The following is a 27,129-nucleotide window of genomic DNA, read 5'->3' as shown; positions in this document are numbered from 1 at the left end:
GACTCTTCAAGACACAAATTACAGATGACACCATGTATTGCTCCTTTTCAGAAGAAAGCACATCTTGGAGAGATGCGTCGCCACCTCACAGTTTTCCTCACCAACTTTGAACCGCTGCCCACCCATATACACACTTGACTGCCCCTTGTATTCCAGTGGCTAAACGTTTTCAGCTTTGCACGCCAACGTAATATTTATTGGCATTTACTGGTACAGCGCTTGACCTTTCAGGCTTTGTTGGTAGTGTTAATGTCAGCTGACATTTCTGCCACAATGTCCTGTGATGCAAGCACTTGAAGGTGTGTTTAGACCCTTCAGACTCCTTAACTAGACAGAGTGGTCAATAAATGAGTGGAAAGGACTGAATGCCACGCTACGAACCCGTTGTCCGAAAGCGTTGTCCCTCGACGTGGTGTTCCCTGTTCTATTTCTAGGTGGTGAATGATGGATGCATTGACTTGTTTGGTTGGTGTCAACACTCGTAAATCATTGTCCCTAAATTGCATCAGTCACTCAGTCCAAAACAACCTCATTGCTCAATGTCACCAAATATGTCACGTGAACCTTTTAAAAATGCTTCTTCCTTTGTAATCTTCACATTTGCAAAACTAAAACACTGATTTGATCTAGCATGAACCAGTTATCTTTAGGTGAGTGTGTTTTTTTTTTTTTGTTTTGTTTCGTTTGATGGAAAGGTCAGCGGGAAATGATGCATCTCCCCTCTGGCTGTTCCTAAAAACTCATCTGTATTCACCACATGCTGTGATGGAAAGCCCAGCAGGGGACGAGGGAGCAGAACGTAGGGAAGAGTCACTCACGATCGGAAATGTCATCATCCTCACAAGGGGGATGTCAGTCAAGGCACCTTGACCGGGAGGAAATTGAATTGGTTATGACGGCTGTTGTACCATATCAAAGTGCATTTTACAACACAGTGTCACGGAAATACAGAAACCGCACAAAACTGGAGGCAGAACAAAGTCACGGAACTTCTAATTATCTCAGGGAGGCTTATGGGAATATTGTGAAAGCATAACTGCACTGTTTTTTCACTCGTGAATGTTTTCTTCAGTTCAAATAACGTTATGAATGGGCCTTGAAATTTCAGGGACAACCTAAAGGCTCCCAGTAAAATGAGACGCATTTGGTCTAACCAGCCACTCAGAGCACATTCGCACACTCGTGGCGAGGACGTCGGGAGCGGTGAGGCGTTCACTGTCTTGCTCAAGGACACTTAAGGAGCCGCTGAAGGAGCCCAGGGATCAAAGCAGGAATTAAAAGACCACTTTTTTTTCCCTTGGGGACCCATTTTTAAAGAAATGACTATGGCTAATTCAGAATACACCTTTTCAATAGATCGTCAATATCTGTGCATGAATAACGTTTTTTTTCAGTTTTTTCACTTCCGTTTCCACATAAACCTATATGTTCTTAAATAGGACAACTGGCTATTTTGAGGGGAAAAGCCAGTGAAAATCCCAGCTTGATTTTTTTTTCTTTGTGTTATTGAAAACACAAGGCCATAATAAATTGGGACGTTTACAGTTTTAACGGGTGGTCAAATCTCACGAGGTCCATTATGTGTAGTTTACCTGGTTAATGTGATGGGTGGTCTATGTACAGGAGGAGAAAACCAGCAAGCTCCCTCATGTGGCTCAAAGCTGCAACTGCACCTGAAGTGACCCCAATCAAATGTCCTGCGTCCCACCTGCGGTCCTGGATGCTCTACATCCTGGGCCCTGTTCAAGCCTGCGCGTCCCCCTTTCTCCATGTTTAATGACACTCCTGTAGAGCTGTTTCTCCAGAGCCGAACAAAAGCAAAAACAGTATGTAGTACGCCTCGTCCTGCAAAAATGGCTCGCAACTGGCTGACCTCACACCGATACAATGGACCGGCCCATAAATATGGAGCGTGGCAGCGCTAACCCTGAAAGTCAGCATTTCTGGGTCAGTGGCCATACGCCTGCAGTCCCTTAGAGGACTATCCGCTGATCATGCACAGACAGTATAAGGGATGGAATGGCCCTCTGTAACCTGCACGCTCACATGCCTGCACACACACACACACACACACACACACAGAGTCTCTCTATCTCTAAGAAAGCTAACCAAGAGCAGGCTCTTGTATTGTTGTTTTTATTTATTTCTATGTGCTTGCGAGCTGATGTGGCTTGGACTCATTATTCAATTCTTCATACGGGCTTAACTCAGCACCACACAGGGCAGCTCTTTAGGCTAACAGGAGCAGTCTGTCCTGACAGGATCTTGGGTCTATTTAAAATGAACAAATAAAAAAGTGTTGCTAGGCATATCTGTCTAATCACAACAAAATAATGACCTGATTATACTTAATAAAAGACAGAATCATTTCACAAGGGAGCTTTTTAAGACAGAATATTTAAGAAGTCTTTTTCCTTACGACAGCGGGAGATTATTTTAATTGTCACAAGCAAAAATGAAATGTTTCTGTCAACTAAATAAATGAATCTGCCAGTGCATATTCATTGAGAGTTTATTGTCTTAAAAACAAGCGACCTGGATTCCTGCTGCTTGTTGCCTCCAGCTGTACCGATACAGTTGGCCGTGTCTGTGGGCGGGTAGCCAGATGAGGGTATGTGCGCGATCCCCGGTGAATCCCCCTCGCCGCCAGCGACTGACAACTTCACATGTGACCTCGGTAGCACGGGTTCACCGCGGTGCTTCCCAGAGCAGCAAAGGGGGCGGAGCAACCACCAAGACAGCTTGCTATACGCTGAATGGGCGATATATATTTAGCCAAACACTTTTATCTGGCTGAGATGCAACTTGTGAAGCGAGTCTGTCCTACATTAAGTGGTACGAATTCTTTTTTTTTTTGGACTAGAAACTAGATAAATATACTTGGCAAGTCTTTTGGTTTTGATGCAGATGTATTTTCTCACATCATAATGTCCTCTGCCAGGATTCTAATGGCCAAACTCTATTAATAAATCACCAGCCTCCTTGGAGCTGTTTTCACTATCACTTATTCAGACACACATCAGTGAATCTGTTCATTTGCCACAAAGATGATATACGTATAGCATTTGAGTCTATGATTAAATAACTCTTCGTCATCTTTCAGTACTTGAATGAATAGAGAGGAGAAAATCTTATATTTTGGTGCGGTTGGCAAGCCATAGCGCTGACTGTGACTCTGTCCTTGACTGTCACTGTGTGACTCATCCGTCAGGCAAAACTTAAACATCATTTTAGCAGGTCAGTGGAGTGGTAAGCGACAGGCATGTTCATCATTAAAACTACCGTGTCGTCGGCTGAAATCAAGATGAAAATGAGATGAAATTGTCAAACATGCCGAGCGTCCCGTAGTGTCGCAGAAACCCAGTGAGCTAAAACACAAGTCTATAAAACTCAGTCAGTCTCATCACACCTCTCTGGATTTCATACTCTTCTCCCAGAGACTGTGGGAGGTGTTTGTTGGCTCATCTGACCTTGAAGGTTTTCAGAATGTCAGCCCATGCACTTTATCAGTATGAGGCCCGTAAAAGACACCTAATAAAAGTTCACGGCTCAAAGTCCATCACCAGTTTTACGCAGCCTGCATGCAATGTATCCTAATTTCTGTCTTTCTACTGATGAATCTGTTCATAATAACACACTCATGAGAGTTCTCTGGGGTTATTTACTGACTAAAAGCCTTTTGTGAAGCATCCACAGCAGATATGACTCCAGCAATGGCTTTTTGGCTAAATCTTTTCTGGTTCCCTGTAGAATGCCAGATTAATTATACAACAAAAATGTTTTGTGGCACCAAACTCAAGCCTCTTTCTGACCACCACCTATTTGTCCTGGAACTAAAAACATTGTCTCAGCCATTTGTCTTGATTGCGTTGTAAAGGCCTTCAAAGATTAGCTGCAAATCAGACTGCTGGCATTGCTGCCAGGCTTTCTTGTTATTCTTCTGGTTGAAATGAAATGAAGAAATGGTCAGTGGATGGGGGGGGGGGGGGGGGGGTGGTATGGCCAGAAATGAGAAAATGAAGGTAGCTCCTCCAAACGTTCCACTTCCTGGGGAAAGTTCTCCCGTGTCAATGTAATGACGGAAGGGTTTCTCTGTCAAACCCGGACTTGCACAGTGTGGTTTGAACTCATTTCTGGCTCGATTTTCAACCTTACGACTCAACTCCAAGTCGGTCCAAATTCCAGCTTCAGGGGGGTCATGTGGACTGGACACGGTCTGATCAGCTGCTCCAAACCTAACATCCATGAATTCCAAATGATGTCAGGAATTCTGGTAGGCTGTCGTCATGGTCTCTCACAGAGGAAGCGAAGACCAGAGCCATTTCCCGGCTTGTCTGCCTTTGTTTTTATTCCAAGTGGCAGGTTGGTCCAGTGGTTGGCTCCAACACCCGTTTCAACAACTTTTACATCTGAAACAAATTCCTCCTTGTCTTCGTCTTCACAGCGTTTAACAACATTCTTGAATTTTGAGCTTCATCTTCAAAACAATCTATTTGTACTGCATGAGTTGAACATCCCCATACAGTATATGCCAAGCTTTGAAGACAGTTCTAAAGGTATACAGTGCTTTAGAGCTCGATCAATGTGTGTGTGAGAGAGAGAGAGAGAGAGAGAGAGCGAGAGTGTGTGTGTGTGTGTGTGTGTGTGTGTGTGTGTGTGTGTGTGTGTGTGTGTGTTGAGTGTCATGATACAGATTTAAAATGCCAGCACGAACGCAACGATCAGCAAAAAAACGAGGAGTCTCAATCCTCAGTGTTATGGATTCGTGTTATTGATAGCGCTTTGGAGATGAGGCGGGAATGGAGAAATGCTTTTGTTTGCACAGGACTAAGACGCTTCACCTGAATCTAACGTCACGTCTTCCCGCAGGGGCAGCAGCTATTGGACTTGGAGCACAAGTTAACCATCGCCAAGGAGGAGCTGGAGAAGACGGCACTCGATAAGGTGAGGAAAAGTGGGGGAGAGTGTGCCGGTGGAGAATGATTTATTTTTCTCTGCCGTAATCATTATAGATTTGTGATGCTTCTGTGTTTGTAGTTTCTTTGATTTGCGTCTGACCCATTTAAATTCTGCAATGTCAAATGCTGAGTCGAAGAACAGTGGCTGAATAATTCAATGAATTAACGCAGCAGTATCAGTCAGTATGAATCCCTCTTTAAAAAGTTTGAAGGTTAAAGGGTGAAATAAACACTTTAATGGTACAGTAACTTCGGGAGGATGTAGGAGAGGCCCGTCTACATTTTAATACGTTTCAGCATATTGAACGCATGCAGCAGCTTTAATTTGTAATCTTATTTCTATATGTGAATATTGACAGAATGTCACTGGGGGAAAGTTAGTTGACTTAAAATTGCATCCGGAGAAAAGGAGTGATAATTAAAACAGGTAGTTCTGCTGTTCAGCTCAGTGGTATCGGCATCAGGGACTTGAGAAAAGTAATTAAACAACTCTCTCTATTATTATTATTGATCACAAGTAAATTGTGACTTCCCGTCTCTCTTTCTACCACTGACGTTGCTTCCTGGGAAAGTTCCAGTGGCTCCACTCTTAAGTCAATTTCTCACACGCAGGGAAGGAGGGATTGAGTCATGTTCTTTTGTGTGTGCGATCTTGTTTTGGGGACAGGAGTCTCAGCTGAAGGCGCTGAAGGACACAGTTCACATCTGCTTCTCAGCTGTCCTGCACAATCAGCCCAGCAGCAGTTCCAGATTCCCGGCCTCCCCCACCCATTTGTTCAGATATTCATCACTCATCAACAGCTCCAGAGTCACCTTTCAGCAGCCGCACGCCAAGGTAATTCACTATTCCTCTCAGTTCCACCTGATTTAGCATTTATCCAAAAAGAAGGCTGCGTGTAGTGAAAACTGCTCGAATGTTCACGCTGTCCTTGAACTCACCGTGTGTCTCACTGTTCTGTGTCAATACGTACACAAAGAGTAGTATTTATACACTGAGAGGTGCTTATGTTGGTCACGAAGAGGTAAAACCACCCTGTGTACACTTTAAGCAGCTAAGTGAGTTGTACTGGTGTGTAGTTTACTATTTATCGTAATTTATTCTTTTGTAAGTCAGCAATGGACTAAGATTACGGTCCTGGTTCACTGTTCATCTCATTAAAGTTCTTGGTTAGCAATTTATTAGAAGTGAACAAACTGATGTTTATTTTACTTTTTTAATGTGGTCTTTATCTAAATGGTCATGTATGATAACGTGAAATAGTTTTTACTAAAGTAAATTATTTATCAAGCAATTAGTCTTCAGAGTCCCTCTATTTAGACCAAATCCGTCTCAACTTCCGCACAAAAGATGTGTGTTCCCAGTCTGTAGTAGCCAAATATGATTGTAAGGAAATGTTGATATAATAACTAGATTTCATTTACAATTAAAAGTTTGTGGTTTTTTTTTTGTATAAGCGTTTTTTTTTTTTTTATTAAATTCAGTTTTCAGTCAAAACTGAAAGAGAGAGAGAGCGAGAGGACGGGGGGGGGGGGGTAATGGGGTCCCGAAAGTTCAATAAAACTGTTGAGTTTCAGTTTAAAAAAAAAAGCTCCCTGTTAGGCCACACCTACTTCTGGTTTACGCTCCAGAATCAGATACGGAAACGGAACGGATTAAGATTGAAAAGAAACCCACCATGTCTCGTTACACCCCTGTTAAATCCTCAACAACCAAAATATTTTTAAAATAAATAGTCCCTGGAGCTGCCCGTCTCAAGTCAAGTCTCAAGTTCCAGTATGTAATGTATTCATGTTTGTCAAGTGGAGTCTCAAGTCCTCAACCTGCCACTGGTGTTGAGTCGTGTCAGGAGCCTGGAGTCCCCCTCCTCTGTTTGTAACTGCTGCTGGGATTTAGGTAACTTATCCTCTCATATGTGGCACTAAGAAGTGTCAGTTTTAAACTTCCCTGCCGCAGCTGAGCCTGTGTAACAAGATTTACCAAACTAGAAAAGAAAACAACAATTTTGCCATGAATACACATCACCATACACCCGGGGTGTCACGGCATTTTCTTTCCGAGCCAGTTTAATTGAAAGCAGCCTTGGATGAAGAAGCAGAATACACTACAATGAGCAATATGTCACAGTATTTCTTAAAAAAGGCTTTGTGCATGGACTCTGGCTTGTGAGAAGTGATCTGTTTGAATAAACCCTCTCTGAATATGTTGGTACAGTAAAAAAGGATGAATTGAGTTGGATTTTGAATTTGCTTCTGTTCTGGCAGAATATAATTTTCCATCTGACGCTCCTGATGAGATAAAGCGAGCTCTTGTATTTTTTTGTATTTTCTCTCCTCACGGTGGAAACACTTTCAATTTGAAATTCATTTTGTAACTCCAAGCTCGGTGACATCATGGAATATAAGTCGGTGCCAGAATGTTCACCTCGCCACACATCAGAGCACACATAATGCACTGTCTGCAATTTGAATTTAAGTGTTAGCCGATTATGACCTCCTTTTCAAGTGGCTATTTGTCAACCTGATGCCCTGAGAATCACTCCCCAGAGAAAAATAGCCCGAGAAATAATTACTAGCGAATATAACAGTTGGGCAAACACGATTCGAGCGGTTGTTCAGAATAATAACACGTCTGCATCAAGCGGCAGTCAAAGTAATTTATGTCAGTCTTCATATGCTTTCATATGGTAGCTTTAGGACTCAATCCCGATTCCACAGAGGCATTATGGGTGTTTTAGCGTGTTGAATATCTTTACGAAATCATTAGCTGGACGTTGTTGATGGAGCCTCTCAACGTCAAGGTCACAGCGAGCTCAACGAGGAGCTCACAATTTAATCCCCTGCAGGAGTTCCAAAGGTGACTGCTTTGAGAATTCACTATAAAAATAGAATGCTTCTTGTTGTGCTTGTGAAATATTTTTGACATTTTAAGCCCCAAGTCAAGGGTTTTATTACCCAATGTGACTATCCTAAAATGTTCTGACTGCAAGAACATTTTGTACACATATTGCTCGGCTGAGCAATATAACTGAAATACACACCACCTCTGTTTCTTGAAAAGATATTTCACAGTAGCGATGGTTATTTTTCTCACCACCAAGCAGTCACGTCAACCTCAATCAGAGATTGCGTTCGTTCTGATTTCTGAAAAGCAGCCACTGCAGTCACTTTGAAATCATCAAGTCAGCCGCAGCCCCACGGTGCCTTATCTGCCATGATCCTGGTGAGCAATTCTGTCTTTAAGAGGCTTTTCTCTCCTCAAAGCAGTCACAATTTACTCTGCGTTTCTTTTGTGGGTGCCTAAGAGATTTGACATGCCACATTGAGGATTTTTCCCCCCCTCCCTCCTCTCTCCCCTATTTCTTCATTTTCTTATCATTCTTCAGTTCCACCATTCCCACCAGTGTCACCACTGTCCCGCTGCAGTGACATCCAGCAAAACAAAAGTGTGTAATTGACACTTTCTGCTCATACTGTTGGAGCTCGCAGGATCCCATTAAAACAGGTCTCCCTGTGTCGTCCTCTGTCATCACCGTGTGCCAGATAATTGCAAACTCACGGGCAAAATAGGCGTCTCACAATATACAGGCTGGAAAAGCAAACTCAAGTTGGGCGTGGGCTGATTTTTTTTATGCTAATGAAGTTATTACCCTCCTCGCCTCATTTGCATGAAAATAGAGGCCCTCCACTCGTGAGCAGTTACTAGCTCCATTATCTCCTGTAGCTGCTGTACACTTTGACGTGGCTGTCTGATAAATCTGAGTCAGCCCTCACTGTAAAGATTACTGTGGCGCTCCATCTGTTCACCCTGTCTGCACATGTGGAGGTGGGTCAGGTTTCATTTAGATCACTGCCAAATTTATCTCAAATTAAGTGATAAAAGCAGCACACAAAAGCACTTACGGTGCATAAAAGAGACAAACGGCCTGCAGCTCCAGTCTGACATTGGGAAACAGTCCAATGACGGACAGGCAAATGTCAAGAACTTGGCTCTTTGATGGACACGTCGTGAGCCTTTAACAGCATGAAAGGTCGCAGTTGAAATATCATTAATCTTTCTTTTTATGAAGTAGAAGTTTTAGCTACGGTAAATACAGTAAAATTGGAGGCTAATATTTCTGAAAATGAATGCTAATCATATTCTGATTACTGCTGGTGATGAAAAGTCAAGTATTTTATTATTCACACAGCAATTTATGACAAACCAACCACCAAAACAGAGAGAAGAGAAAGCTGCTAAGCTGCTAGCATATGGAGGAGGCCTGTATTTACTCCCTGGGTTGTGAAACATTCGGGTTTCATGAGCACACTTGAGCTAGAATCTGCTTGTGTTTTTAAAATCCAAAGTGGGTAAGAGCAGGGATGTTTGTTCAAGCAGTCACTGACACCACCCTGAGCTCCGCACTCCAAGTTTGAGTTAACATAATGGGCTTTAAGCTCGGGTAGACACCCTGGATATGACTCGACCAGCAGCTCTGACACACACACACACACACACACACACACACACACACACACACACACACACACACAAACACATGAAAGCACACATGCTAGTGAAAGATTCAGTAGTGAGAAGATGCAGAGATCAGCAAGACTAGAGTGGAAGTTGCTTCATATTTAACATGGGGGGGGCAAATCTGATGGCATGCAGTTTTCATCAAAGTAATGGAAGATGAAGTCTCAACTTCCACACGCACACAGGCCACAGAAGTGACTGGCCATGTTTGTGCTCAGTGGGAAGCCACGTCTCCCAGCAGGGGCAGCGAGTCTCGGCCCATGTGGGCGTCACAATGAGGTTGAAATCTGTGTAATTTTATGGATATCGAGCTACAACGTGGCCGTTAAAACCTTCAGCTCTTTTATGACGCATAAAAAGCTGCAAAATCCACACAAAGTTATTCATGCGTCAAACAAAATATAAAAACTTTTGTTAAACTCCTAAAATCAGTCAGATGATTGCAAACGGTACCCGGGCCAGAAAAAAAATATCTGCGAGCACAGATGATTATGCAGGAATAAAACAAAAGTTAAATAAGGTGTCACGTCACAAATTTCCAGTCCACGAGAGTGATTCTGGAAAGTGAGGCGTTATTTTTAAAGCAGTGAGTAAGACTGTATGTAATGCATGTCCTTACGTGAAGTTTCAGCAGGGGTTCCTCAACTTTTCAGTTGGACCCTCACAATAAGACTCGCGGCCCCCGCTGTCCCCAGACCAACTGAAGCCTTCAGCTTTATATTTCAAACATGATCTTTGTATGACTTATGGTACTATTTTTATGGTTAAAAACAAACAAGGCCTTTTTGATCATTTCTCCCGCTTAAGACCTCACATTTGTGCTTCCAGACCACCCAGGAGTTCCCTATCCCCACTTTAGGACCCCCAGAGTTAGAACACTGTGCTTCAGGAGTAATGAGGCGTTTGATTGTGCTGCTCTCAGTCCTCTAATGAGAGGGGCAATCTCCCTCTCTGTTAGGATGCTTTTTTGGTGGTGGGCACACACATTTCCTGGTTGAACAACATCACATGATGACTGGTGGTTATATTTAATACACCAGCATGTCTGCATTGGGGGGGTTGGGTGATGGAGGTGTGTTTGAGTAACATTCAAGTCCCTGGTAAAACACCACAGCGTCATCACAGCCACTGATCCGCAACCACCCAGACACGTACTAACACGTGGTAAAACACTACACTGATCAGCCGCAACATTACGACCTCTGACAGGTGACGTAATTATGTCATTACAATGGTGGTGGTGGTGGGGGGGGGGGGGGGCACCGTAACATTGTACAGACCAGTACACCCCTTCATGAACGCGTTATTCCCTCATGGCGGCGGCCTCTTTCAGCAGGACAGCATTTCCTGCCACACAGCTTGAATGCTTCAGGAATTATTATTTTTTGGAACACAACATGTTCTAGGTCTTAACTCGGCCTCCGATTCCTCAGGGTCTCAATTCAATAGCACGTTTTAGGGATGTGCAGGACGAAGTGCTGGGGTCTGACCCATAGAGGCTCCACCTCACAACCTGCAGGCCTGGAGGGAAAGCTGCTATGGCTGCACAGTCTTAGGGAGATGGGTGTATGTCACAACACTGATGCCATTTCAGGAAGTTATGAGAAAATAAGGATCAGTTTTAAAGTTTTAAAGTTTTAAAAACACAGACGCTGTCTGAGGCTTTGTTGTCTCCACCGTGCAGCTTTAACACGTGTTTGCTACCATCGTGATCCTGTGGCTCACCTTCTCACTGTAATCTGGTTGTTTCTTTGTTTACATAAATCATACGTGATTTAACTCAAAAAGTAGCCGCAGTTTAAACTGAATTGCGCAATGCGATATACTTGCATCATGCACCAACACGTCGGGTTTCTGTTAACTTTGTCTCATTCACAAATTTAAAGCAGATGAATATTCTGCTAAAAAATGTAGTTGGGTTTTTTTTTAGACTATTCTCCTCAAGGTTTTGTTTTTGTTCACCTCTCCCCATGGAGACAGAGCAGCACCTTTAAACCCTCCCTTATTCCATCACTCTACTGTAAAACTCTAACTCTGATGGCTCCTGTCAAAAGTTAGGAAATAATGCATGAAATGTTCCCAAAAGTGGTCACTTTTAAAAGTAAAGCCAATTCCAGTGAAGCCGCCAAAGACATATTTCTTCAGCTGACAAGGTAAAAATTGAGCTTGACAGTGACAGGACAAGAATGCTTGTGTTCATCTTAAAACCATCTTACTTTATGCTCTCAAGAGAGCACTTTTGACCCAGTTAGGAAGGGACTGTGGACCGGCCTCGTGCAGGAGCCTGGCTGCAACGACAACACGCACTTACCCGTGGAAGAATATGTGTCTGACAATCCTTTACTAGTTGGTGTTCACTCTCTCTGCCGAGACACGCTGGAGGGACCAGGGCCCAGCCGGGTCCTTTACTCTGCTTTGGTATTTGATGGAAACCTTTACAAAAAAACACATGCAAATGACAGATTTTCAGCAAAATAAAGAAAAGATCTTAGAATAGATCTTTGTATCACCTGGAAATATCAGGGAGATGCTTCTAGAACAAAGCGAGTTCTGCACAAATCATCCAAATTTAATCGAAGTACTGGAATTTTCAAATGGTATGAAGGCATTTTAACATTTTATTTATTTTTTTTAATGAAATGAGAAAAATGATCTAAAAATTAGCATTCCTCCAATATCTTGAATCATATTGCAATATCAGTCTAAATGATTACAAGTTATACAACAATTTCCCGCCAGGGATTAATAAAGGATTTCTGACTCTGATTCTGGTATTAATGTTTTTCAACTCGGTGGAGCCCCAGAGGGATGCACATTTCTGCAAAGCTCAGAAACATTTCATTCTCAGAGTAGAGCAAAAGTCAAAATATGACTTGTACAGCTGGCCCACCTGGAGTTGTTCCTCTGGCAGCCTCAACTGGGGTAGCTGATTGATTCTCTTTGTTTTATTTTAAAAGGCAGTAAAGATTTTGGTGTGGCTGAGGCTCCACAGACACCGCGCCGTCACAAAGAAACCCAGCAGGTTATAAGATCATTTATGCAGCCTTCAGCACTTGTGCCATGTACATTTCTGATGAAGTCAGATGAGAAAAGTAAAACATATTAGAAGTTCATGTGGGTTCCAGTCAGTTCCAGTATTAATCGGAATTTTAGACATCGTTTCTATTGGTTGATTGACAGGTGGTCGACTGAAGCCTCCTCCAGTTTTTATTTACTATTTTTCAGTCAGTAACACAGAACATTCCTTACACCACGGATTCAAGTGTCTGAGCCCAGTGAGAATCCCTTCTTATCCCATATAGACATCATTTCAGGTGGCAGTAGGATAGATTGCCTCACCATCTCTTGAGAGAGCCTTTTCATCTCAGACTATCCATCTCGTTTTCCTCCTATCTTAACACTTCTTTGGCTGTTTTTGCTCTGGGTCACTTCACTGAAACATCTTCAGCCCATCATTTGTAGCTCTGGCAGTCATAAATCCCTGATCTGCTCCTGGAATTACACTCAGATTTCAGTCAGATTTGATTCCTGTGTGGTCACACCGGCCTTGTCAGGCTGGTTTGAGGGCACAACATCTAAGAAAGTCACAGTCACTTTTTATTTGAAAGGGAACTTCCGGGGGGTGGGTGGGTTCCACACGAACCGTGTCTTCCTCGCTGTTTTGTTTGAGTGATTGAAATAACCATTTTTGAAATCACTCCCGTACGGAGCAAGAGCAGCCTGCTGCCCCAGAGCACAGCTACGAGGATATCAAATGGGGAAACTGGCTTCCATCAAATTATATCCAGTCAGAGTCCAATTATGATAAATGTATGAATATAACACAAATCTACACTCGCTGTACTGGAACATGGTCATGTCTTTAAACCCCTCAATCATGTTTTGTTTCTCCACTGTTGATTTCCTGCGACTCAACTCTCACGAGATTTCGGAACAAGATAACGCCCTGTGGGAGATTTAGACAGAGACCACAACAAACATGGCGGGGCCGGTGCAAACGCACAGACGGATGTTAATTCCTCCTTTCCATTACGTTGTCAGACAATTATAATCCGAGCCTGTCAACGTGAAAAAAGGAAATGCACTCTTATCTGGTGTAATTTGACAGAGGCCAGTTGCCCCACTGGACTAAATCATCTTGGAACACCTCTTGCTCCATAAGTGAGTGATTCCAAAAAGGTTTTTTTCCATCACTCACTTAGAAAAATTTGAACCGGGTTGTTGGAAAAAAAGAGTTGTCCTTTGATGAAATAGTTGGGAATACAGGAACTTTACATTGAACATGTAGAACTGTTCCTTTCAAAACAACTCAACACTGAAACCTTGAGCCCAACAAAGCGATTCCAGCTGAGAATGGCAGTCGCTCCTCTGAAGGGGCTCATCTGGGAGTGTTTTGGAGGCGCAGCGTTTGGTTGCTACGATACTGAGTATCAGCAGAAGTAGAAATGTCAGCAAAAGCTGGTACTTCGCCCTCTTACTATGATGAACCACAGAGGGGGGAGGGGGGTGGAAGACAGACCCCTGGTTTTGTGAGTGAGGACAAACCTTGGCGAGTACAATCAGCCGGCTCAAGTGCTCCTCCGCTGTTATTTGAAGTGCATTTGGAATTATGAATTCATTTTTACAAGACTGAATCCTTTGTGGTTCTGTTCCATTTTTTTTTTCTCCTTCAGGTTGTTATTAGCCTGTAGCGAAATATCCTTAAAATATGTCAACTTAAACAATGACACTTACGTTTATTTGGAGTGCATGAGTGGGGTGGGAGTAGTGTTGCACAGCACATACAAACAAGAAGGAGAGGGAAAAAACACAACCTTGCCTCCCCGAATTGTAAAAACAGGCACAGAGAAAAAAAAAAAAAACAACAAATAAAAGAAACAGCATACAAAGTAGAAAATGAATACAAAGAAAAAAGAAAACTTCAGACAAATAGAAAAATCATTCACAGACCAAAACACAATGGAGATCACCTCTTGTTGTCAATCATAACTCGTTTTCTCCTTTTTCCCCATTGTTATTCTGTTATTTGTTTGAGTCCACCACGCTGGCAGCAACGAGGAGACCTGGCGTCTAATCGACCACTGACTGTTACTGATAACTGAAGGAATCTCAGATGTTCACGTTTCAATCAGAAGCCTTTTTTTTTTTTTTTGGGCAAACAGATCAACAAAAGAACGTCAACAAGCAAAAAACTTGAGAGGAATGCAAAGCAGCGGTGATGCAGGAGACTCGAGGGCTCTCGTCACTCTGCTACCGTTCGTGGCACGGCGTAGAAACACAACCCTCTACCGTTGTATTCCAACCCCGGAAGTTACAATCGCTGCACTTTGGATTTTGCTTTATTGCAGAAAATAAAGAGAAGATGAGGCGTACACATTTTATTCCTCACAAATGAACCCCATTTTTAGGAAACTATCAGCGTCACCACAGATAGTTTCATGTGGCTCCTTCTACTTCCTGTGCGAGCTCAGACTCTGTTGAGCCGTTTGTAAAAGGACGCCTTTGTGAAGTCGCTTCAAAGTCTCAAGTTGTTTGTATTTACTGACATATTTCATGCCTTACCAAAAAAAAAAAAAAACGAACAAAAAAAAGTTAAAACATCTTAAATTGTCAGGTATTAAACAAAAAAACTCATTGACTTTCCTCCTGTGATTGGACTGATTTGATTCTACTGAAAACAATCACAACGTTACACTAACCTCAAGAAAAAAGAGCTCTTGGGTGGACAAGAGCTCTTCCGTGCTAGAGTTCATTTCATCTTTGCATGATTGAGTTGATTGCGTGTGAGAACGGAGGCTGACTTTGGCTCCAAGCTGCATCAATAAAGAAAAGAGGAAATATGAAGAAACAACAACTAAAAAGAAAACTAGTTGGTCTGAGTGCTGTACTCCATATATGGTTATTCAATATATTTCACCTCCAAGCTTTAGTATTTCAATAATGCTCTTTTTAGTTTGTCAGCACTAACGCTCTTTATTTTGCCCGTCCTGCTGCCTGTTATAAAATAGTCATTCATTTCATAATTTATTTACCACAAATAAACTAAATTAGTTCAAACGAATTCGTATAAATTCAGCAGTTATGACTCAGAACTGTTTACTTTTCAGGAACCCCCAGAGCCACCGCTGCATTTATGCTTTTAATTATTAAGCCTCGCTGAAATATGTTTGCGTCTGTTTGTGTGTGTGTGTGTGTGTGTGTGTGTGTGTGTGTGTGTTTATTTTTCACAGGATATCTCCAAAGTTCAGAGAATTGTCACAGCCAGTAAATCGCCCATGAACATGGGAGTAATGAGGAGAGAGAGCGGCGGCGGCGGTCAAGAGTGCCAGATGGAGAAGGTGAGTCTTTGGAGTAATTAAACTGTAACGGCCTGTGTGACCTTTCAGCCTGAATCCACGAGGTTCATCTGTTCACTGACTTTATGTTCAAGCCCCTCATCAGAAACCAAAAGAAACCACTTTTACTGTGTGTGTGTGTGTGTGTGTGTGTGTGTGTGTGTGTGCGTGCGCGTGTGTGTGTGTGTAATTAGCTGCATCATTGAGAAAAAAAAATGTATGGAAGACCAGCAACAGCACAGATAATTCATGCACCTCAAACTAACGAGTGCAGAAGAAATGCAGTTTGTTCTTATTCACAAATATGAGTCACTGATTGATGTGTTCCAACAATTCATGATATCACATTCCAGTGTCATAGCTGCTTGTGTTGGATCTGGTTTGTATTTGGTAGCTCAGTCATTGTGACAAAACTTAGTTAATTCAACTAAAACAGAAGAAGAATCCCGATTGTTATTGTGACCCGGTGGCACTTCGGTGCGATCAAATAATTAAGGACAAAAATTGATGAACCTTTTCCGGCTGCTCAAATGTGAGAATTTGCTGCTTAATTTTCTTTTAATATCATTTTTAATCCACTTTTTTTATTTTTTTTTGCTTATTTGTTTGGACTGATAATTGGACTTTTTTTTAACATCCATTTTCATTTAGTTCGTTTTTTTTCAGGGGATTTGACGATGCTGGGTTGTCAGTATGTACACAACTTTTGTTGAATAAATGTTAATTACCATTAATTTACTCAAATAATTAATCAGCGCGAACAAATTCACTCATTCCAGGAGCTTAACTCTGATTGATGTTTTTTTTAATTGAATCTTTTTCTTGAACGTTTGGACGTGACCCTCTCGTCACATGATTGCCACTGCATCAAAAACCCCGTCCCCATTGGCTGGGCTCTTACCAGGGAGGAAGTTATCCCCTTTTAAACATCCAAACGTGCATTTCAGAGCATTTCTATAGTCAGCTAGAAATGTGCTGTGCGAGGAGGCTGAGTTTGTTTCCTCTACGTTCGTAGTTGCACGGGAGCGTTGCAGCACAGAGAGGATTTTCAACTCTGCCGGCAAAGTGCTTTTCACTCTCAACTCCACTTTCCAAGCGCCTGTAGAGTTTTACACTGAGGAGCTTCATTTAAACATTTCAGGTAGCTGAGTACCCCGCTGATACTTTGAAAGCAGTTATTGAGGGCTGGTGGAGAGAAGCAATGACTGACCTCACCTATTCAGAGTTTTGCTGAAGGACTTTGCTTCTTTACAGTCCCAGACTTGCCTGTCTAGGATGAGTGAATCGTGAGGAAAAGATGAATGTCTTAAAAACCCCAAAACAAACAAGAACAACAGAGACAACAATGAAACCAACAACAAATAAGTCTTTTGACAAGTGGCATTCAAGAACCATTACAGAAGCAATTTGACAGCAAGGAGACAGGGGAGTGCAGGGGGACGCCACCCCGAGAGGAAATTACCATCTGTGAAAAACATATCAAAGAGATTGTTCAGTAATGAAATCACGCCAAAAACAATGTTCACTGGTGTCTCGTAATTGATTATATAATTTTGGCAAGGTTTTACAAATCCTGCAGCAAGAGGGAGAAACATTCTGATCCAGATAAGAGGAGACATATTTGAAACCGAGACTCATCTTGTGTTTGCTCGTGAATGCTGCCACGCTCCCTGAAGGCTGGCGGGAAATGAGGGAAGACGGTTTGTATGAGTGTGTACATCCCGCAGTCGGCTTCAGTTTGAAAACTAAATGTGAAAGGTTTGCAGCAATCCGACGGACGCCTTTCAAATACTTCACACTTGCACTGTGTAACTAATATAAAATGCATTAGGCTTGAGATTGTCCCTCAATGTTGTAAAGCGTCCAGATATTCCACGTACAGGAAATGTCTGCTGTTGCTTGTAGCCAAAGTGCATCCTGTGCAGCTGAAACTAACGAATATTTTCAGCTTTTATCGCTTCAAGATTGATTGTTTTTTTTTTCTATAAAAATGTGGAAAACACTAAAATTAAAAAAAAAGTCTGGAGAGCCAAAGGTATCGTCTTTTTGTTTTTGTTTGTTTCCAAAGCAACAGTCCAAAACCCAAAGGTATTAATTAACAAAGTGATTGCAAAACTGAGAAGAGCAGTAAATCTCCACATTTGAGTGGCTGACACCAACTCATGTTTTTGCATGTTTGCTTCGTTAAATGACATACAGTAAGTGACTACTCAGTTAGGAAAAGTGCTTGTGTTTACTCCGAGTTCCACTAAATGATCGTCATCTTCACGCGGTGGTTGGGGAGACTTTGTTAACCCATAGTTAATAGTTGACTGCGGTGTTGTGGTTACCTTTACAGGTTAGGACAGAGATGGATGGGAATGCTGGGGGGGTCACAAGAGTATTAATAAATGGTTAATTATGCTTAGGTAATGCCAATTCATCCTTCTTATTTATAACTAAGTATTAATAAACTGATTCTTTATGACCAAACCACAAGAACCAAAACATGTACCTTCTTTCATTCCTCCTCAATTTCCTACTTCCTCACTCTTTCTCTTGTTCTACCTCGCGACCTCGACTCTGTGCCGTCATTCCATTCTTTGACTATTGAATTAATTATTGATCAATAACGTTTTCATATTTGAGCCGTCCAGTGATTCACACACGTACTTTAGAAGGTACAGCAGAGATGAGGAAGAGAGAGTAGACATGCATCTTTAATAGGTCTTTTATATTTAGATTTTAATTTTTCCACACGTGACCGTTCCAAGATGACTCGACACATCCTGCCAGATATTCTCATATTTGATCAAATGGGACAACTACAAAAATATTCTGCAAAAAAACAAAAAAACCCAAACACATTTCAACACATAAATGCATACCGTGGTGTTGGAAGCTATAATGTTCCTGGCGACTGGAGTGTATCTGCCCCACATTACCTGCTAATATCAGCGGTTAAAGTCTGTGCACCTCATAGGGTTTCCACTGAAAATACGATGCTGTGAAGTTGATGCAACTTCCCAGCATGCACTCTGCTCTTTGAAACATTCTCCTTCTCCTCCTACAGAGTGGAGGTGACTGTGTTCAGAATCAGACGGAGGAATCAGCCCCAAAAGATAAGAAGCTACTAGAGCCACAGCAGGTGAGTCTCTCCTGAATCTTTGCGGCGTAAACAACTCCACGAAGACCAGTATGAAATCACCTCTGACCAGTATCCAAAATCCTTCACATTCTCATGGCACCTATGCTACTTTTTATTTTTATAAAGGTACAGGTTATGTAAATGTAATGTTCTGCTCTGTGATTCTGATCCAACCCGACCTTGAACGGGTTCTTCATTGGCCGTTCAGCACCTCTCTACCACGCTGAGTATATTTACGTCCTGCGGTAGCAGACAGACACTGAATCAGTAAGAGTTGCTTGAGTTTCATTGTGTTGCTGCAGTGTTCTATCTTTTTTGGCTTCCAAGAAATTATCAGGAGGACAGTGTGAAGGGATGATGTTCTTCTCCATTTTAAGACTTTAAAACCATCCACCTTCCTCACGCTGCGTCTGCCACTGCCTCCCCAACATATGGCTGCCTGCAGAAGCTCCACTTCTTTCAAAAGGGCCAAATGTACAGCTCCTCTTCATATTAAAGCTGAATGATTCCAACAGCCCGCTGGGTATCGTAGTTCTTATCTAATAGGACTAAAACAGGACGACACTGCTGGGCCCTCAGAGGGCGCAAGAAATAACTCAAATTGACCAACGATTTTTTTGCAACAGGCTAAATAACAAAAAAACTAACTAAGCACGTTACACCACGAGTCTCCTTGGGCTTCTGCACTGACTTACGCACACAGACTGAAGAGCCTGGACTGTAATTTTCAGCCACTGCTTTTCATCATTTATTTTATTTAACCCAACGTATGAACTTTTCCCAAATCTGTTGCTTTGCAGTGAGAGCCTTTGAGGCATCAAATGAAATGCAGAAACTTGAAACAAATTTCAAAGACACAACATTGGAAATAACCTCAAAAGTGGTATTCCACTTATTTCCGCTCCCAATGACATCCCACGTCCAGGGACAAGGAGACTGGAACCTCTAAAAATAAAAATAAAAAATAAAAAAAAAAACCTAAACTGAAAACCGTCTTCGGCCCATGTTCAACACCATGCAGCAGCTCGGGTGAAAACCAACCTCATAGTTTTGACATTATCCTGCCACCAGACAAACAAACAGTAATGCGTTTGTGAGGAACTGTCTTCAGGCGCGGATTAATGTGGTGTGCTGAGTATTGATGTCGACGTGGAAGCAACGAGGGAGCGTGTCACGCACTGCAAAAAATGTGTTTCACTGATGTGTTTTAGTAGTCGGACAACAATGGAGGCCAATGGCAAAGTACATCACATCACTGTTTGGCTACAAAGGGAAGATTTTTTTAGTTTGATCCAATCGTTGCCGCTCTTGTTCTTCTAAATAAAAACTCGCCTTTGGGATTTATTGGCAGTATTTTCTTGTTGTTGCTTTTAGAAACTTAACAAACACGCATCACGAAGGTGGACACAAACCCGAACACAGTTTCGTCGTTCTGTTCGCCAGAACGCTCGGTAGGATTTCACTGAAAGCCATCCAGACGTTCCGTATGTACCGTATGTCTTCAGCATCGACAGTTTGAACCAGGACACCTCCAAGCAAGTAACCCTGGTTACTAATATCACCTGTCTGTCAACCAAATTGAAACAAAATCCATCCAACACACAGTACACACATGACCTCCTCAGTAGACGTAATCAAATTGATGTGCAGCAACGTAAAACACAAATAAAAGGAAGAAAGAGGGAAAGAAAAACTGATGCTGCGGCTATAAACGCCTCTAAAATAGTCTGGGAAAGCAGCGACCAGTCTGCTAATATCTAATATTCATTGTGCCAAAGCTGATGCAGAACACACTCCCTCATCATATTACTGAAGTGAGTCACACCTGTTTGGAGGTGGCAGATGGCACAGCAAAACAATGCATCTCATTTCAGTTCAGTCACTGCAATACTGTGTAACTGAGCCACCGCCTTGCATTCCAAGTAGCAGGATTCAATTTTTAGACACGAATGCTAATAGGAATGGGAATATTTCAAAAGAGATCTGGAGATATTGGCAAGATTTGTGTCTGACTGGTGCATTTTATTATTTAAATACAATGTCAGACTGTGTCACAGATTGAAATAATTGCAAGATGATGATATTCTGCTTTAAACTGAGAAAGGGTTATAGATAATATGTAAGTGCTATTGAAGTCGAAAGCAATTCTTCTCCTTAGGCGATGCTGGATCAACCCAACATGTAAGACCGGCTAAAATCAACTGAAGACGTTAACACTGACGTGGATTTGCCTGAAATGAATCCTCACAATCGTTTTAATTATTTAAATACTTAAATGGCTGCAATTATTTTAAAGGCATAATAACAAAAGGAGGAGAAATCAGGCTACATTTTAATTGAGCTAATTACACACGGAACCAAAATGGGTGATTTATGATCTACTCAACTGGGAAATGTTCACATTGTGTGGCAACACTAAATCTTTCAGCAGCTTTCATCTCCAGCCGGTGTCCATCAAACACACACACACACACACACACACACACACACACACTCTCATGGTGTGGTAAACAATTTGATCAGTAATGATTTGCATTCTGGTCTCCTCAGATCAATCGGCATTAAAGTGTCCCCCTATTCCAGGCCCTCCTCTGCCTTCATTATGTACTCTCATGTTCAATTTGCAAGAGTGAAAACTTCTTGCCGGTGTTGTTCTTGGAGGAAAAAGGCTATTTCTTGTAGTTCTGCAGCACAAAGAACCAAAGATGGAGAAACGTCGGTCCCTCATAGGCGAGGTGGACGGTACAATACTTCCTGGTCTTCTCACTGAGTTCTCTGGCAGAAGAGTCAGACATGAACAACCGTCACCCACACACTCTGATTACAGCAAGGATGAACATCCATCCATCCATTTTCTATACCGCTTATTCATTAAGGGTCGCAGAGGCGGCTGGAGCCTATCCCAGCTGACATTGGGTGAGAGGCGGGGTTCACCCTGGACGGGTCACGGCATTCCAGGCCCATCAGGACCAATTAGGGGTTCAGTATCTTGCTCAAGGACACTTGGACATGGTCACTGGGGGAAGTGAGGATCGAACCAGCTAGACAGCCGCTCTTCCTCTGAGTCGTGCCGCCCCCGGGATGAACACTGAGTTAGTAAAATACTGTGAAGACTTATAAGTCACAGTATGCATCGAAACTGTGTAACATTTACTCAGTTAAGTACTATTGAAGGCTAGAATATAGTTCCAAAGTACTTCAGTGAGCTTTTGCTTCCGTAAATGACACAGCATCTCTGACGCGCGACATCATTATTTTCATAAATTCTTGACTTGATCAAAAACAGTACAAAATGCACACACACACAAAAATCAGTGGGTGAATATTAATTAAGAAGAATAAAAAGTATTCTAAAATGATGAAAGTAATTATCGATTATTGAAATTGTTAGTAAAAGCATTAAAATGATCGAATGAACAAAGTAAAAAAAAAAATTTAAATGCTCAAAATAATTGGGATTATTTTGTAGGTTAATGAATCAAATAAATGTAAAATTGGTCTAATAAACAAATAACAATTGTCATAATCAGTACTTTCATTTTAACAAACCAAATCTTCCAACTCCAATGTTAAATTTGACCATTTTTAATTCAAGTGATTTACTGCCCCACTCGTCCTCTGATGCTTCGTAATTGTAGCACTAGTACTAGTACTAGTACTAGATTCATTTCAGCTGGGAATAGTTTCTACCTGTGTTCAGAAGTCGTAAAACTCCTGGTCTACTAAGTGAGAAACCCCTCTGCCTCTGCTTATGGGAGCATTAAAACAAGGGAGTTTGAAAAAGTTTACTGTAAAAATAATCACACCAAATTTTGCAGGTTGTATCGTCTGAATAGTCGACTGGAATAAAGCTTCTCTGCTCAATAACCTGTGAACAGCATTTCTATCCTCCACAGTGACAACATCAGGCAATATGAAGGCAGACGCATACGTAGTGAAGCAATAGCAAAAGCCTTTACCGCATCATTAGATCAACTGTACATTTGATTTTAAACGCAGCCTTCAGCAGGTGGCAACAGTTGGCGAGGAGCCACCCGAGTGCATTAAGTGAGATGTCAAGTTCGCCGGCAAATGGAAGCGACACAGAATGAAGTTAAAAACACACTGTTCAGTGATTTAAAACGGCACAACTGCCAACAATACAGAGTTTAATTTAATGCTCCTCTGCAATTGATGGCATAAATGTAGAAGCGCACGTTGTTGCTTTTCTTCAAGCCGGGGAACGAGCACGTGCCGCGCTGAGTGATGTGTAACTCCATCATCTGCAGTCAGCCGCGAGCCTCGGGGTTCTCCCCAAAGTGACACCCTGGTAAACACAAGGCAGGTGCTTTGCTCGGAGAGTTTCTGGTGCCTGTCTGCAGCACTTCAACATCTCATCACAAAAAAACACTTAAAATATTCAGGGTACCGAGGAAAATTGCTTTTGAGTGCAATGATTAAAATGTTAGACAGAATTCCTAAGAAGCATTCGTCAAAACACACATCAGAACACACAGCCATCGACTGCTGCTGCTGTCAGTCAGGAAGAGGAACCGAGGCTTCTTCATCCCGTGTTTCATTCTGGGGTGCTCGTTCCCTCCATATCCCGAATCTTGAATAAACAGCTGCAGGCATCTGGCAGTTTTGTTTTGTTTTTTTTTGGGGGGGGGGGGGGGGGGGTCGGTAAAGTCCCCCAACAAAGACAAGTGCACACATAGGCGTGCATGTAGATCCGTTTTTATGGAAGTTATAGTGCTATATTTTTTATCTTGAAAAAAATAAATCTTGTAAAGCTTCTTTTTTTTTTTTTTTTTTTTAATGTCGCCCCTCAAATGGGTGTCTTGGGATCCAAGGTAGATTTTGATAAATGGAGCAACACTCTGCAGGCAGGACAGACAAGTGTGCTTGTTATCAGACCAGTCAGCTAAACCTCCTCGATAAGAGTGGACAGTATGACACTGGAGCTGTGTCTTCATCGTAATACTTCACCCAGAAAGTGTATTTTGCCCCTCAAGTACTCACAAATAAGTATTTTGGCTCAAAAAAATGTTTGTTTTTTTTCCCCTACTGCATCGCTTCTGTGAGACTCCAGAATGCAGACAGATCATTCTCAGTTACGCTTAACGTCTGAACTTAAAACAAACTGAATCCCAAGTGATGCACCCGAACTGCTCTACCGTTTTAAACTCAAATCGAAGTGTTTGCTCCTGGATAAAGAAGACGTGGATTGTTCTTCACGATCTCTGGACAAGTTTGCGTTTTAAGAAGTTTATTATGGTAGTCACCGTTAGCCACAAGCTAAATATATGTAGCACAGGTATGGTCCACTTCATGGGGGAGGGGAAACACCATTTGCCAGTACATTGAAGTGATCTTTAACTCTTTGACCCTTAAGCCTCAACTAATACCCCTTTCACACTGAAACATGTGTGTCAAAGCGGGTTTTTGTACATCAACAGGTAGACTGATCTTATGGCAGAGGCCAAAACTTTATTGAGAGATGAGTGAGCAGCTCTTGCAGCTCCGCCCAGCCCAATTTTTTTTATTTATTCATTTTCTTCCGCAATGACAGCCTGACCGGCGGCACAGTGACAAAATCAGAACGCAACAAGAAGGTCGCATGAAACCTGAGACAACACGGGTTGCCTTTTGCACACCGCAGGCGAGCCGAGCAGAGCCGAGGCGAGCCGCTAAACACCCGGGTTGCTTGGAGGGTCGGTGGACGCGGGTCGAAATGCCGAGTCGACCCTTTCAGGGTGCCCGAACACACGTGCTCATCTGCGTTTTTGGTGCGGTGTGAAAGGGGCTTAAGTCATCTGGATTGGTTTAGTTGTTTGTCCTGTGTCCTGTGAGTCAGTGCGCTTGCCTTTTGTTATATGCATGTAAGAACGGCGTCATAACAGAAAAACCTCAGAAACATAATCCGATTTCACATGTTTGCAGTGAAAAAATACACACAGTGTGGCTGGAGAAAATGTTAACGTGCAGTATAAATATTAGGAACAACTTAACATCCCTCCCCAAAAAAAGTGTTTATTTTATTTTGCAGCCTCTCTTTCTTATAACATCCAGATGGGGTGGGTTTTTTTTTGGGGGGGGGGGGGGGGACTTTGTGGAACCCTTTCAAGCAGTTCCAGCTGGAGGCTCAAATTACATGATAAAACAAAAACCATCACCTACTGGCAAGAATTACTTCTGAGCTGAGGAGGACATGAATAACATATTTCTGTCACATAAATAACTGATAAATGTGTAAGAGCTACAACTTCCACTATCTCTCAAGTAAGGAGCAGACATCTAATCACGGTTTTATTCTGGCACTAAACTTCCACTAATTAATACGCCTCGGTAGGAGCTTTGATGAACAAATGAGGGGATGAAACATCTCTTGTTCTGATGGGCCGTCTCCTTGCATATATTCACAACCGGCTGAACCGAAAATCAGCAGGTTAGCAGCAGCAGCTTCACCAGCTGCGTCTGCACACGATGCTTTCAGGTACGGGGGGGGGGGGGGGGTCATCGTCACTCAGTTCCACAAGTCTTTTGCCTTCTTGTAATCAATTTTCGCATTTAAGAGTAAATTGAATACATTTTGAAAAAAATACATGTTGTAATACCAAGTGATGCTGGTAAATGTTTACCAGTCTGCACGGCAAAGGTGGGAAGTTGTGTTTTTCTACAGATGAATCCAAGAGTGACTTCTATGACATCACATCATAATCCACAGTTTGGATTGCAAGGCAAATGTCTAGTTATCCCTCAACGAAAGACGTTACACAGGCTTTTACACTTATTGTGTAAAAATGTGTTAACGTAAACTCCCCTGACACCAAACTTCAAAAGTTTTCTTACTTCCTCACATCCCAAAGGTATTTAAGAGCAATCCCTGCTCAAATTACAGACCACCACATGTCTGCTGTGAAATATTATTGTGTCACTCTTGCTTATTATGGATGTTTATCTTCTGAACCCAACAGCAAAGGAGCCAGGAACAGACCGGAAAATTCAACACAAAGCTCTCAGACGCCAGCGAGGAGGCCGAGGCGAGCAGCAGCAGCAGCAGCAGCAGCAAAAAGACAAAGCCACATAAATACAACTGAGCGGACGGCGTATCATCAAAAATGCAGAGCTCCTGCATAGCCTGAATGATCTTTCTAAGAGCACACACACACACACACACACGTGCGCACACACACGCACACACACACACACACACACACACACACAAAACATGAGAGCGCACACACACATGCTCGCTCTCTCTCTCTCTTTTGAACACACAGAACAGCTACACATCAGCATTGTTTGCAAAAGCTGAGACACTTGGAATTTTCAAGAAATTTCAAACTGTCATCTGAAAACCTCCATAGTGAAATGGCATGCATTCTAGAAATTCTTTTTCAAGGTAGCAATGGCACTGGTAACTTGTTTCATGATTGTTCATTTGTTGTTTACTTATCTGAGTTTTATTCTGAGTGAGGACACTGCTTTCTAAATGTGTGATCTTTCTAGAAAAATCCCTTTGCACTGGTGAGGTCTGACACTGTATCCTGTGATAAGTATATCAATTGACAAAGAAAACCGTACTTCTACTACTTCTTGTACTATTATTACTACTACCCAACTTCAAATATTGTTTGTCACTCATTGTAGCCAGGTTAATTTACTCCTCCACATTTTAAAACATAGAGGCTCAAGTTGGCTGGCCAACTGTTCAACATTTAATATTTCAGCACTCTTCTGCCTTTAACACTCCTGAGGCAAAGAGCCAAAGACTCACAATGGGTCGTCTCCCTGAGAATGTGCCATGCACTGAGTAGTAACTCCTAGCTACATGTATCTGTGTTACCTGACCTTTCTGTGTCCTTTCAATAAACTGTAATTTTCAGTAAATGTGTGAAGAATAAATGGTTATTTGTGGGAAAGAAATGAGTGTGTATGTTTGTGATCAACGGAGCAAAAGGTTACGCTGCGAGAGGAGGAATTACAGATTAAGCCTGATGAATGTTAATTACATGTACACAGCTGAAGGAGGTTGTCAGGGAAGAATCTGACTCTTGTAAGGTCAGAACAAAATTTCTATTTTCTATTCAACTGAAAATAATTGTGTTGTTCTCAGTGCGGAATTATTATCTGAAACAAGAGCGTGAAGTCCCAGCGTGACCTTTTTTATCTGCTGTACAAACCCTCCTGCCTGTTACTGCCCAGTACTTC

The 27,129-nt window shown here is 42.2% G+C and overlaps 1 protein-coding gene across 1 annotated transcript in view; it reads left to right on the top strand.

The window, feature by feature from the left end:
- luzp2 (leucine zipper protein 2) overlaps positions 1-26,831 on the top strand; it is a 178,523-nt gene extending 151,692 nt beyond the window's left edge. The window contains exons 8-12 of the mRNA XM_086179225.1: positions 4,870-4,944; positions 5,626-5,793; positions 15,705-15,812; positions 18,862-18,936; positions 25,893-26,831. Of these exons, the coding sequence (XP_086035351.1) occupies positions 4,870-4,944; positions 5,626-5,793; positions 15,705-15,812; positions 18,862-18,936; positions 25,893-26,015 (549 nt within the window). The 3' untranslated portion in view covers positions 26,016-26,831. The remainder of the gene's footprint in view (positions 1-4,869; positions 4,945-5,625; positions 5,794-15,704; positions 15,813-18,861; positions 18,937-25,892) is intronic.
- Positions 26,832-27,129: the final 298 nt, after the last annotated feature.

The sequence above is a fragment of the Aulostomus chinensis genome, chromosome 2, assembly GCF_037954235.1.
Source record: "Aulostomus chinensis isolate RoL2024-O1b breed Wild chromosome 2, RoL_Achi_v1.0, whole genome shotgun sequence".
NCBI lineage: Eukaryota > Metazoa > Chordata > Actinopteri > Syngnathiformes > Aulostomidae > Aulostomus > Aulostomus chinensis.
Note: the sequence above shows the minus strand (reverse complement) of the source record. Positions and strands in the feature narration are given on the sequence as shown.